The sequence below is a fragment of the Carassius auratus genome, unplaced genomic scaffold (assembly GCF_003368295.1).
Source record: "Carassius auratus strain Wakin unplaced genomic scaffold, ASM336829v1 scaf_tig00037788, whole genome shotgun sequence".
NCBI lineage: Eukaryota > Metazoa > Chordata > Actinopteri > Cypriniformes > Cyprinidae > Carassius > Carassius auratus.
The window spans coordinates 20,022-33,176 of NW_020526406.1; the positions used below are offsets into that span (position 1 = coordinate 20,022).

Here is a 13,155-nt window from a genome sequence, read left to right on the forward strand (position 1 = left end):
GGTGTGTGGCTCAGCTGATACACGCATCCGCTGCCTATCATCATCATCATCATCCTCCTCCTCATCATTACCAGAGACCTAATCCTGTCAAGATACACACCGCTCGGTTTCATGGACGCGACGCGACCGGCTCGGTGAATGAACGCATCTGATGTGACGCGCGTCGCTGTCCGCGGTGCTGAAACAGTGAGTACGATCGCAGTCAACGGTGTCGATGTGTGAAACGACTGATAACAGAAGAATAGAGAGAGAGACAGAGAGAGAGAGAGGCTGCACTATCACTGCGACTCACTCGACTGGAAGTAAACCAGTGAACAGATCCCCATTCTCTCAGCGAGGACGCATTATGTAATGCACTGATAATATAAAGGACGGAGAAAGCAACCCATCTTCTGGTTTCCATCTCCGTGGTGCGTCTTTGTTTGCGTGGAGAGCCGGAAATGGAGAGTGTGTCTATATTAAGATGCAGTGTTTTGATGCTCAAAGGGACTCGCGCGCACAGAAGGTGCTGCAGATCTCCGTTCAGCTGTTAGATAACAACAGCGCGTGCTATCTTTTGTGGCGGACGCACAGGCTCAGGGTTTGGAGAGAGTTTGGTAATCTGAGGTTGGAGATGATCGTGCAACTTGTTGTGCATTGGATTTCATGACGGTTCCAGGCCTTGTGGAGCCGATAAAAGTTTAACCATTTCTCTCTTTCCACACAAAGCCACACACGGTGACCTCGTGGCCCGTAACAAGCCGAGGTGCCAATGCGAATGTGTGTGAGATGTGTAAGTGCGAGAACAGATGAGGTAATGGCGAAGCGCTGGAGTGTGAAGCCCCTGTTGGCTGCTCATGGTGCTGCAGCTCGTTGTGAGATCAAACAGCTTCTGTCTCTGATGGTGTGTTTCGTGCACGTGGATGTCACGTTACTCGTGTCAAACACAAGCTCACAGTAAGGTTTGGTTATAGTAAGTGCGTTTGTTTATGGTTGGGGATCGTGCACTGAAGCTCTCCATTGTTTTGCTGTTGACTCAGCTACAATTCTTGGTCCTTTCTGAGCAATTTGCAATGCTACAATGCAATGCAATCAGACTACAGTACTTGCATATTTGAGGTTTGGGGTTGATATAATTTTTAGAAAAACTGTAATATTGTGAAATATTATTATAATTTATATCAGCTGTATTCTATGTTAATATCTGTTCAACTGTAATTTATTTCTGTGATGCTCCGCTGTATTTTCAGCATCATTCCTCCAGTCTTCAGTGTCACATGATCTTCAGAAATCATGAAAATATGAATTTGCTGCTTGAGAAACGTTTCTGATAATTAGCAGAATTATTGTTTTTGTGTAAAGCGTGGGGTTAGTTACATTTGAAAATATATAAATAAATAAATATTGTGCAGCACAACTGTTTTCAACATTGATAATAAATCAGCATATTATTGATTTCTGAAGCATTGCGTTTGTTCAGGATTCTTTGGTGAATAGAAAAGTTCAAAACATCAAGTTATTCAAAACAGATTCTTCTGTAATATATGTATGTATGCATGTACCAGCAACAAATTCCTTGTGTGTTTAGGCCTGTCGCAATAATCAATATATCAACTTGTCGTGCGATATATGTACATGACCTCAATCACTTTTGGTGACGCAACATATCGCCCATTAAATTTACTTAAAAATGTATGTCACCATGTTTTTTGCAGCTTCTAGAACATAACGTGGTGTAGTCAGTGCTAGTTCAAATTTAAAACATGCTTCCACAAAAAAAGTTTCATCTGCAGATTTGGTCTTGTTTATGGATTTGTGTCTTTGTGCATATCGACATCTTCCCGCTGAATAGTGACCATGTGTTTTTCAACTTTAGTGTGCTCCCTTTATAAGGTCCGGGAAAAATCTGTAGATACATGAGTTCGTTGTGCATTTTTCTTTTATTCTACTCATTACTTTGCACTTCTTGAAAAAAAAAAAAAAAAAAAAATATATATATATATATATATATATATATATATATATTTTTTTTTAATTTATTTATGTATTAATGTATTTATATATAATTTATTCTGGTTTTTATGGTATCTAATATTTGGATACTTAATTTCCATGATCTACATATTCTCAAAAATTAAAAGTTTGTTGTCATTTGGAAGATATTTTAGGCCTTCTTGCATGATTATGCTGTTACATAATGATTTTATATTCAGTGGCATAAAATGGTCACTAAAATGACAGTAATATCACTTATCGCTATTATTTCTGGGGGAATATATCACACGACAAAAAGTTGTTCTCGTGTGTAATTCTGATTGTGTTCTGACTGCAGTGTGTGTCTGGAGGTCACATGATGACCCATGCGGAGAGTAGCAGCGTTGAGTGACGCTCTGGTTCCCCAGCATGGGCAGTGTGGGCAGCGGGGTGGCCGGTGAGCAGGAGTTTGCCATGAAGAGCGTGGGCACGCGCACCACCCTTCCTCGTGGCCCTCCTCTGTCCCGCCGTGGACCCTCCGACCGCAGCTGCAGCGCTGAGCGCCTCCACGCACCTCCCTCCACCTCCGAGGGCTCGAGTGATGAGCGAGGCGGGAGCAGCACCACCACGGATCGAGGCCAGCTCACCATCGCCGCGTCTCGTCTCACTAACAGGGGCGAGCTGGAGGGGGCCGCCGTGGGCCGCCGGGACACACACAGAACCGGAGGAGGAGTGTCTCTGGAGGCTTGCGGAAACGTGGAGAAGAACCACGACGGTGCGACAGCGGTTAAGAGCAGAGACGGGAACAACGGCAAGAGAGACAGTCGCACGCCGCCCAAGATCCTCACTGTGTCTGGGAAACTCGAGCAGGTACGACTGACGCGCTTCCTCTAACTGCTGACGGTACTCCATTAATGACTGCTCTGGTTGTGGTATAAAGTGGAAAAGTTGGGTTCTGGAAGTAAAAATCGAATTTATAACAACGTTATTAGGTACGATGTGATGCGGAGTGAATAAAAAACACCTTTAGCTGTTATAAATTCACTGTAAACCACAGTTTATAAAACGGTTATTCCATACACGTACAGTAGTAAGGTTCCACAAAATAAAACAGCAAATAAAGTCTAATGATATTAATAAAAACAGTATTCTTCCAGGAAACAATGTAGCTGCTCGGAATCAGTTATGGTTGCAACAAAGTGGTTGCCGAGCAACAGACGGAAGTAAACAAAGGTGTGTGTTACTTTGTAGAGTCGTAGAATGTGGCTTAGCCAATCAGAATCAAGGACCAGAACTCTCTGCTTTATAATAAATGTTTATGTTTTTTAAATAATAATTTGGTGATGATTTCTGCTTCCATAAAAGACAAAAGAGATTAGAGATGACTATCCATTCCCATGAAGCATCGTGTACAGCATAATCGAATTATATTATCAAACTACTTTCACTACACTACTCGTCTCTTCTGCGCACCAAGGCTGCAATTATTGCATAAAAACTACAGTATTATTAGTTCATAATAAATATTATTAGTTCATAATTAACATTATTTGCCGCTCAAGAAACACTTCTGATTATTACCAGTGTTGAAAACAGTTTTATTTTTATGGAAACTGTGATATATTTTATTTCTCAGGATTCACAGATGAATAGAAAGTTCAGAACAGCATATTGAAATAGAAATCTTTTGTCCCCTTATAAATAAATGCCTTTACTGGCCCTTTTGATCAGTTTAACGCATCCTTGATAAGGTGTTAATTTTTTTCTTACCTCTAGAATGTATTACATCTATCTATTTATCGAGATGGTGCGATCATTAATGAAGGCTGTTTAATGATGCATTAAATGATGTTTCCCTCGTTCAGAATAATTCCGCTCTGGTCCGTCCGTCTGCCTTCAAGCCCGTGGTTCCCAAGAGTTTTCACTCCATGCAGAACCTGCTGGCTCAGTCTGGAGCTGGAGGACGATCTGCCGGAAGCGGCGGAGGATCTGACGCCCCGCAGTCCCTCTGTGAGCAGGACAGTCCGGATCGGGACCCTTCGAGTGGAAACGACGGCCAGGGCGGCATGTCCGACTCTGGGAGGAACTCTCTGACCAGCCTTCCCACCTACACGGGGCCCGGCATGAGCTACGGTCCCTCCCAATCGCTCGGACCCCTCAGTGCCTCCACCAGCCACATCAACAGACTGAGCAGCACAGCGGCGCCGCTGGAGAAAGCAGACAAACCCAAGTACCAGAACGGCCTGAGCGTGTCTGACAGCGGTCAGTCCTCGTCCGGGAAGAGCTGTTTATCATATCAGAGACTCGCCACCATCCAGCCATCGCCCTCCACTGATGACATCATCCAGGACCTGGAGGACCGACTCTGGGAGAAAGAGCAGGAGGTGAGGAGCACCCCTTACTTTTACTGAAATTGTACAAACGTCCAGCTTCAGCTTGAGTGATTTTGATCAAGTAGAGGTCAGAATAAGGTCAGTGATATCTCCAGATGAACTCTTACCGGACTGAAGCAGCTCAGCTTTACTTGGTTCTCCATCACTCATTTTTTTCCTCCATATTCTCACCCTTTATACGATTATATGAGCTATAATATACATATGTGTGTGGAAAAATATGAATATGATATCAGTGAATTTAATTAGAAATAATTAACATTTCTAAACAAATATATATGTAAAAATATCAATATCAAAGGTATTTTTTATTTATTATTTAAAAATCAATAAGTGATTTTGATTAAAATTTATAAAAAAAATACTTTAAAATTCAGAAACCTATTTAAAAAACAACAAGTGAGTTTTAATTAGAAATTATTATTTTTTTCTAGCACTTTTTCTACATTATTTGAAAAACAGTAAGTGAATTTGATTTAAAAAAAAAATAATTCAGAAGAGTATTTATATTAAAAAATCATTAATATTAAAAATTATATTTTTTGTTTACTTATTGAATTTTTTACAAATTAATACATTTTATAATAATATAGTATGATAAAATGCAACATTCACTTTTGGCCCATGGTCCTCAATGAAGTTAAAAATATTAATTTTTGTCCCTCTGTAATAAAAAGTTTGGGTCCCTCTGTTTTAAACTAATATTTAATTCAAACATGAAGCATCTGTGATCATTTGCTAAGCTCCATGTCATTTCAAACACACATCTGAATTCTGTGATTGTTCCTCAGGTGATCCACATGCGGCGTAACCTGGACCAGAGCGAGGCGGCCATCGTGCAGGTGTTCGAGGAGAAGCAGCACGTCTGGGAGCGAGAGATGGAGGAGCTGAGGCAGAACTACGGCAGGCGTCTGCAGCAGGTGACCCACCGAGCCCAGCGCACACAGCAGGCTCTGCAGACACACATCGCCCGTCTGCAGCAGGACAAGGGCCGGCTCCAGGAGGAGATCAGCACCCTGCTCGCTCAGAGAGAGGAGCTGGAGAGGAGGTGTCTGGATTACCGAAAGGAGCAGGCGGATATCCTGCCTCGCCTGGAGGAGACCAAGTGGGAGGTGAGAGGAGCACAGATCAGCCCGAAAGGTGTTTATTCACAATGATGCTATAGAAGAATTACACGTGACCCTGGAGAACAAAACCAGTGTAGTTTTTTCTAGCAATTTTGTGGAAGTGTATATCATTCATTAAACTGACCGTAATTTCCGGGAGAGTTTCATGCAAGACATTTAAGTCTAAGAACTGTAGCATGCAGCAGACTGAACACACAGTTGTGTGACGGCTTTGGTTTGCTCTGCGTTGATCAGCTGTGTCAGAAGGCGGGCGAGATCTCTCTGCTGAAGCAGCAGCTGCGAGAGAGTCAGAACGAGGTGACGCAGCGCGCCGGAGAGATGGTGGCCCTCAGGGGTCAGCTGAAGGAGCTCAAGGGCCAGATGAAGGAGCGTGAGGAGACCATGATCGGCCTGAAGGACTCGTACACCAACAAGAGCCACGAGCTGGACAGATGTGAAGGAGAACTTAAGAGAACGCTGACAGAGGTGCGCAACAAACACACACACTCATATATCTCTGCATATATTTTACACATTTCACATACCGTATTTTTCGGACAATAAGTCGCACCTGAGTATAAGTCGCATCAGTCCAAAAATACGTCATGATGAGGAGAAAAACATAAGTCGCACTGGACTGTAAGTCACATTTACCAAGAACCAAGAGAAAACATTACCATCTACAGCCACGAGAGGGCGCTCTGGGGCAGGCTACAGGAGAACTGAGCAGTATAGAGCACCCTCTGGTGGCTGGAGATGGTAATGTTTTCTCTTGGTTCATTTCTCTCAGTTCATGTCAAATTAATTTTGATAAGTCGCACCTGACTATAAGTCGCAGGACCAGCCAAACTATGAAAAAAAGTGTGACTTATAGTTTGGAAAATACGGTATATTTGAAAGAAGACTTTCTTGCTGATCAAGGCTGCATTTATTCAGTCAAATAAATAAATAAAATACAGTAAAATTGTGAAATATTACTACAATCTAAAATAGCTGTTTTCTATCTGAATATATATTAAAATATAATGTATTTCTGTGATGCTCTGCTGTATTTTCAGCATCATTCCTCCAGTCTTCAGTGTCACATGATCTTCAGAAATCATGAAAATATGATGATTTAATGCTCAAGAAACATTTCTGATTATTATCAATGTTGAAAACAGTTAATATTTTTGTGGAAAATGTGATGCACTTTATTTTACAAGATTCACAGATGAATAGAAAGTAAAAACTGTGAAAAGAGAGATGAATATGTGAAAATGTGTTACTTATTTGAAAAAGTATATTTCATTCATCAGATATTTCATTGTAAATTTAGAAGAAATGCATTACTTCAGTGGTTACTTAAAAAAGTAATCTATTTATTTAACATGCTTTAATTATAAAGAGTCACCCACAACACTTCTTACATTAGAAACATCTTCACCGTCACTTTTGACCAATTTAATGTGTCCTTAATGAATAAAAGTATTAAATCTTACCTTAGAATAGTAATGTATCCTGGTTTCCACGAAAAGCACAACTGTGTTCAACACTGCTAATAATCAGAAATGTTTCTTGAGCAGTAAATCATCATATTTTCATGATTTCTGAAGATCATGTGACACTGAAGACTGGAGGAATGATGCTGAAAATACAGCGGAGCATCACAAAATAAATTACACTTTAACACAGATTCACACAGAAAACAGGTGTTTTAAATCGTAAAAATATTTAAGATTTTTACTGTACAATTTGACTGCTAGTGAACAGATTCCTCAAAGATGCTGGTTGTGTTTCTCCGCAGGTGTCGATGTTGCGTGACAAGCTGGTGGTGTTCGAGGCCGAGGTTCTGGGTCTGAAGCGGGCTCTGAGCGAGCTGAGCTGCCGGAGCGATCACGCCGTGTGTCTGAGGGACATCAGCGGTAGCAGCAGCTTACCGTGGGCCGGCCTGCACTCGCCCCGAACGCCCGAACCCATGTCCATCGACAGCTTCCTCAGCCTGCAGAGCGACGAGGCTAAAGCGCAGCGGCAGGAGGCCGGAGAGCTGCGGAGACAGCTGGAGCGACTGCAGGGCGAGCTGCACCTGGAGCGACAGCAGAGAGAGAGGCAGGCGCTCACCTTCGCTCAGGAGAGACACACCTGGCAGGACGAGAAAGAGCGTGTGCTGAAATACCAGGCGCAGCTGCAGATCAGCTACGTGGAGACGCTGCAGAAGAACCAGGCGCTGGAGGAACGGGTCGGACAGCTCGGAGCCAAACAGGGCACCACGTCCGGATCGCCCGGATCGCCCGTGACCCTCTCCATCCCCGTCCCAGTGACCCTCACTCTGTCCCCGGCCACGGACGATCCCAAACATCAGCTGGCGCCTCCGTGGCCGGGACCGTCTCGCTTGGAGCGGATCGAGTCCACAGAGATCTAGACGTGAGACAATCGACTTAAACGCACTAAAGAGGGCTGAGATCAGGCTGTTACCGCAACAAATGAAAGAAGCTTTTAAACCGTCTACAGACTTTTGAGATCTCTTTTGGTTATATGGAGGGAGATATTTCATCAGTCCATCTAGGCCAAAAGTTAAAAAAATTAGGATTTGATACTGTTTCGAAAGAGTCTAAGCAAAGCTGCATTTGTACAGTAAAAATTGTGGCATGTTATTAAGATTTTAAATGAATGTTTTCTGTGTGATAAAGTGTAATGTATTTCTGTGATGCTCCGCTGTATTTTCAGCATCATTCCTCCAGTCTTCAGTGTCACATGATCTTCAGAAATCATGAAAATATGATGATTTACTGCTCAAGAAACATCTCAAATTTTAAAAACATTCATTTTTTGCAGAAACTGTGATGCATTTTATTTTTCAGGATTCACAGATGAATAGAAAGTTAATGCATCCTTGATAAATAAGATTCTTATTTTTATTATTAATTTTACAGTTTTCACTAAATTATTGTGCAGCTTAACTGTTTTCAACATTGCTAATAATCAGAAATGTTTCTCGAGCAGTAAATCATCATATTTTCATGATTTCTGAAGATCATGTGACACTGAAGACTGGAGGAATGATGCTGAAAATACAGCAGAGCATCACAGAAATAAATTACACTTTAACACAGATTCACACAGAAAACAGCTGATTTACATTAGAATAATATTTCAGAATTTTTACTGTATTTTAATCAAATAAATGCAGCATTAGTGAGCAGAAGAGACTTCTTTCGAAAAACTACTCCTCACTTCTGTGCGGCGGTGTGCATCACAGAGGGGGTGTTTTGTACCTGAAGGAATCTGGTGTTGGTTCAGTGATGTTTTAATGTTCCCCATCACTGCTACGGTCTGCGGTGACTAAACGTGAACACCAGAGGTCATTAGACGACAAACAGAGGGCTCCTATCTTCAGGTAGAATTATTTGAAAAGAAGAAAACCTGTTTTTGTCCCAGTTCTTAAATTAAAACCCAAACCAAACTTGCTTTCCTTCTCCTCCATCTCTGTTTCTGGAAGGGAGACTCTGAGAGATGCTGCTATGTTCTGGTGTGTTGTGGGTAGACAGGCAGACTGTGAATATGATGGTTATTGTGAATAAAGACGATATTTTAGCTTTGTTTTTCTGTAACAGGACATGTAACACTTTTCACTGTTCAAATGCATCAACAGTTTCCAAAAACCATATTCCTTTTGATGTAGTTCTGATGTAATTATGTGATTTGATGATGTAATTAATTTAGAGATCAAATGCTATGTTTTTATACCTCTGTTGTTTGTATTTATGTTACTGTAATGACTTGCGTAAAAGCATATCTGATCAAAAAACACATTAAATGATAAAGACACAAATCAATCGGCAAAGTCTTCTTCGAGATGATTAATAAAAAAAAACATTTGGTGTGTCTAAGGATGTAGGTTTGATTTTGGCATCGGACAAGATCTGTTTCACCATTAAAATCATTGCAAGTGATGTCGAAATTAGTGGCTCTTTTGATCTGGCATTTGCTGCTAGTGAATCGAATTTGGATTTGAATCAATCAGAGCTGTTCAAATGACTCACTCAATTGAATCGGTTCGTCTGTTCCTCTTGCACGACACTGTCAGCACTATTGTTTTGGTGTTAACAATTTAAGTGATTAGATTAAAAAAATAATTTTTAAATATATAAAATATTTACGTAAGCCAAGACTAATGAGCTCGTGTACGGAAATGACGCAAAAATTCAAATAAAAAAAATCTAGTGGTTTCCCGCCAGCAGGTGGCAGCAGTGAGACGCATGCGCATTTGATCCCGGACGCAACTGTGACGTCAGCGCCGCGACTCTAGGTGAGTTTTGTTTTGATCAGCGCGTGAATCTTATTTGCTTTATTCACGCATTTCTCGAGCTAACAAACGCTTTCTGTCTGTATGATCGCTCGGCTTGTTTGATGTCAGTTTGGTCAGTAACAAACACACGACTGTAGGCTATTTTTTGCACTGAAACTGCTCTTGTATTTTTGCAATTCTATTTCGTAAATTATTTAGTACATCAATTTGTTAATCAGTCATATACATACATATTTGTGTCCATAGAACACAAAAGCAGTCATAAGTAGAACGGGTATATTTATAGCAATAGACAACAATACATTGTATGGGTCAAAATGTTTTTTTTTTTCATTTCCTACTGTTAATATATCAAAACTCGTTTTTTTAATTAGTAATATGCATTGCTAAGAACTTCATTTGAACAACTTTAAAGATGATTTTCTCAATATTTAGTCCCTCAGATTCAAGATTTTTAAATATTGTCCTCCGAACAAGCCATTCATCAATTGATAGATTATTTATTCAGCTTTCAGATGATGCAAACACTTAAGTCTGGTTTTTGTGCTCCAGGGTCTCACACGCGCACAAACACATGCACACACACAAATGCACAAACACACACACATACAATACTTGTGCATTTTTGTATTATGTACAACAATGAGCTGTATGCATGTACAGTGTGCATATACAGGAGTGTATATTTACTTTAAAGCTTTAGTTTCAAGATCTCTTGAATTTGTAGTGCTGAATGTCTCTGACTCTCTGATATCCACAGGTTCTCGGTCAGTGCTGTAGATGCAGGGGTCATGGTGCTCAACCTGTGCTCGCCTCACTTTCAGACCGCCGTTCAATGCAACAAGGTACCACATAAATCACAACCCGACCTCATGTTAATATACAGACGGAAATGAGACATTATCACAACAACACGAGCTGTTCTGAACACCAGTACCGCAAATAATACAGTTTTTGTTTTTCTGAAAAGTGAAATTTTTAAGAAAACAAAAAGATAAATTCTGTCAACTTTGTATTGTTTCTTATTTTTAACACAATAGGAGACCATTGGCATGATTACCAGTAAAAGCAATTTAAATATGCTTCATTCAAAGTCTTTAGAAAGCAAATAGTGCTTTTGAGTAAAAAAAAAAATGTTAGATTAAATTTTATTCAATTTTGTCTGGTCTCTAAAACCAGTATTTTAACTGTATTTTAAACAGTTGCAACAGTATCGTTATATTAAACCGCTACACAACAAAATCCCATGAAACCTTTCTAAAAAAGTTGAGAGATATCCCATATCCCATATAATATTCCATGAAACCCCACAATCATGAGATAAAACGACAGCAGCAACTAGCAAGCATTGCTAAAAAAAATGGTTGTACATTGATAATATTTTGAACTAAATTTATTTTCTGCTTTGACTTGAATATGTCAAACATATATTTTTTTGCATATTTATTAGTTCTAGATTAAATGCTAGTTATTTTAATGCATCAAGTTAAACTAAACAGAAATGAATTGTTTTCTTATATGCAAACGTTTTGTTTTCTATATCTTATCTTTAAAAAGCCTGGTTTCTCCTGAAACAAAATCCTCCAGACTCAATGTATATTATTGGCATGAAAAGGAGCACAGAATGTTCCATGCAAGAAAGAAAGACAGTCATAGACAGTTTTTCTCAGTTTTCAGTGAACTTTTCCTTTAAAACCCCTCTCGGAGACTCCTTTGAAAGACCTGAAGGTGAGTAACAGAGGATTCAGCTCTGACTGCTTTGTGTGCGTCTGAGCCGACCTTGCAATGTTCTCTACCAACAACACGCGTCTGTGACTATTCGATATGTATTTTAATATCGCCCACTGGTCCTTCAACATCTTTTTGTTGTTGTGCTGACAGCTGTGTGCTGACGGTTACGATGTCTTCCAACCTTGTCTCCGCGGATCCGGTCGCACGCCGGAGGGGTTTCAAGCTGGAATACTTCCTCCGGCCTCCAGTCCACGTCACACTGAGCTTCCAGGTCAAGATGGAGTTGTGTCGGCTGGACGTCGAGCTTTGGCCGTGGGGAATGGATCAGGGACGAAGCTCGCGAAGCTGGAGATCCTGACGTGTTCGGAGCGAGACGGCGATCGGTTCGAACTCGTGTCTCGGTGTGATTTGCAAGAGGAGCTGCAGGTGTGTTTCCTCAACCCTAGTTTTAAACCCCGAGCCCCGTTTTCCGATGCTCCGCCGCCGGACGCCGGATTGTGCGAGAACGCAGGAGCTTTGGAGGCGCGGGTCGCTCGGATCAGATCGCGCAGCTTAGAGTCAGTATTCCTTACAGCGGCGCGGCATCGGCGCTCGGGATCAAACCCTCGCCATCTGGGCTTTGCCTTCTCGCTGCTGTCCTGCATCAGAACTGGAGAAGATTTGGGATGCGCATCTAAACAGCTTGAATAAAAACAGTCCACCTGACGGTCGTACCTCCCAAACTAGATCCCGTCCCAAACGACATCCCAATTCCAGAGGAGTTTCTCGATCCCTTAACACAAGAGCTCATGGTTTTCCCAATGATCTTGCCTAGTGGAATGGTGATCGATAACAGCACGTTAGAAGAGTACCAGAAGAGAGAAGCCACATGGGGGCGTTTGCCCAACGACCCGTTCACCGGCGTCCCTTTTACACAGAACGCAAAGCCAATTCCTAACCCTCTGCTCAAAGGCCGCATTGACCGCATGTCTCTACAGACGGGATGCACCGGAGTCAGGAGCAGGAATAACATTACAGCCAAACCACAGCCATCCAGACTCACAGTGGAGCCTAATAATTCAGTCACAGACTCTCGTACAAACTGTGATCAAACAGACACTTCACAAGCACAGTCCTTCGCATCGGCTTCAGAGTCTAAAACTGGACCGACACCGAGGCATTCTGCTAAAAGGAAGTACGACTGCAGTTTTCCTTCCACCAGCAATGATCCTGCTCAAAGGAAAGCGCCCGAAACTCCCTCAGGTTTGTACGGAAGCTGCCACATAATTAAAAGCTGTATTAATAACAGTACTTTGATTTGTCAGTTTAATTTTGTATGTTTACTAAATGCATCATTCAGCCAATATTTCATAAGAAAACATCAGTTGTCTTGTTCAACAAATTTTCATTTAGTACCAAAATACGATATTTTTTATTACGTATTTTCCAGACTATAAGTCGCACTTTTATTCATAGTTTGGCTGGTCCTGCGACTTATAATCAGGTGCGACTCATTTTTCAAAATTAATTTGACATGTTCAGAGAGAAATGAACCAATAAAAAATATTACCGTCTCCAGCCGCCAGAGGGCGCTCTGTGCTGCTCAGTTCTCCTGTAGTCTACACTGAAACATAGAGCGCCTCTCGTGGCTGTAGACGGTAATGTTTTCTCTTGGTTCATGGTTCTAAATAATTTCGACTTATAG

At 41.3% G+C, this 13,155-nt stretch overlaps 1 protein-coding gene and 1 pseudogene across 2 annotated transcripts; both read left to right on the forward strand.

Moving 5' to 3' along the window:
• The first annotated feature begins 148 nt into the window (after positions 1-148).
• Positions 149-8,085, forward strand: LOC113083330 (leucine zipper putative tumor suppressor 3-like). 2 transcript variants are annotated; one of them, XM_026254482.1, is made up of 6 exons: positions 149-186; positions 2,312-2,823; positions 3,819-4,337; positions 5,138-5,458; positions 5,708-5,938; positions 7,239-8,085. In XM_026254482.1, exons 2-6 carry the CDS (start codon positions 2,383-2,385, stop codon positions 7,851-7,853), a joined length of 2,127 nt encoding a protein of 708 aa, XP_026110267.1. In that variant the 5' UTR covers positions 149-186; positions 2,312-2,382; the 3' UTR covers positions 7,854-8,085. The 2 variants fall into 2 exon arrangements, with proteins under 2 accessions (XP_026110267.1, XP_026110268.1); XM_026254483.1 differs by lacking the exon at positions 149-186 and adding an exon at positions 337-410.
• Positions 8,086-9,750: 1,665 nt separating this feature from the next.
• Positions 9,751-12,799, forward strand: LOC113083331 (RING finger protein 37-like; annotated as a pseudogene).
• The last annotated feature ends 356 nt before the right edge of the window (positions 12,800-13,155 follow it).

Bases quoted from the DNA above. Each gene is read 5' to 3' on its own strand.
- LOC113083330 (XM_026254482.1), top strand. From the start codon at position 2,383: ATGGGCAGTGTGGGCAGCGGGGTGGCCGGTGAGCAGGAGTTTGCCATG. The intron at 2,824-3,818 runs GTACGACTGACG...TCCCTCGTTCAG, and splicing joins TGTCTGGGAAACTCGAGCAG to AATAATTCCGCTCTGGTCCG. The intron at 4,338-5,137 runs GTGAGGAGCACC...ATTGTTCCTCAG, and splicing joins TCTGGGAGAAAGAGCAGGAG to GTGATCCACATGCGGCGTAA.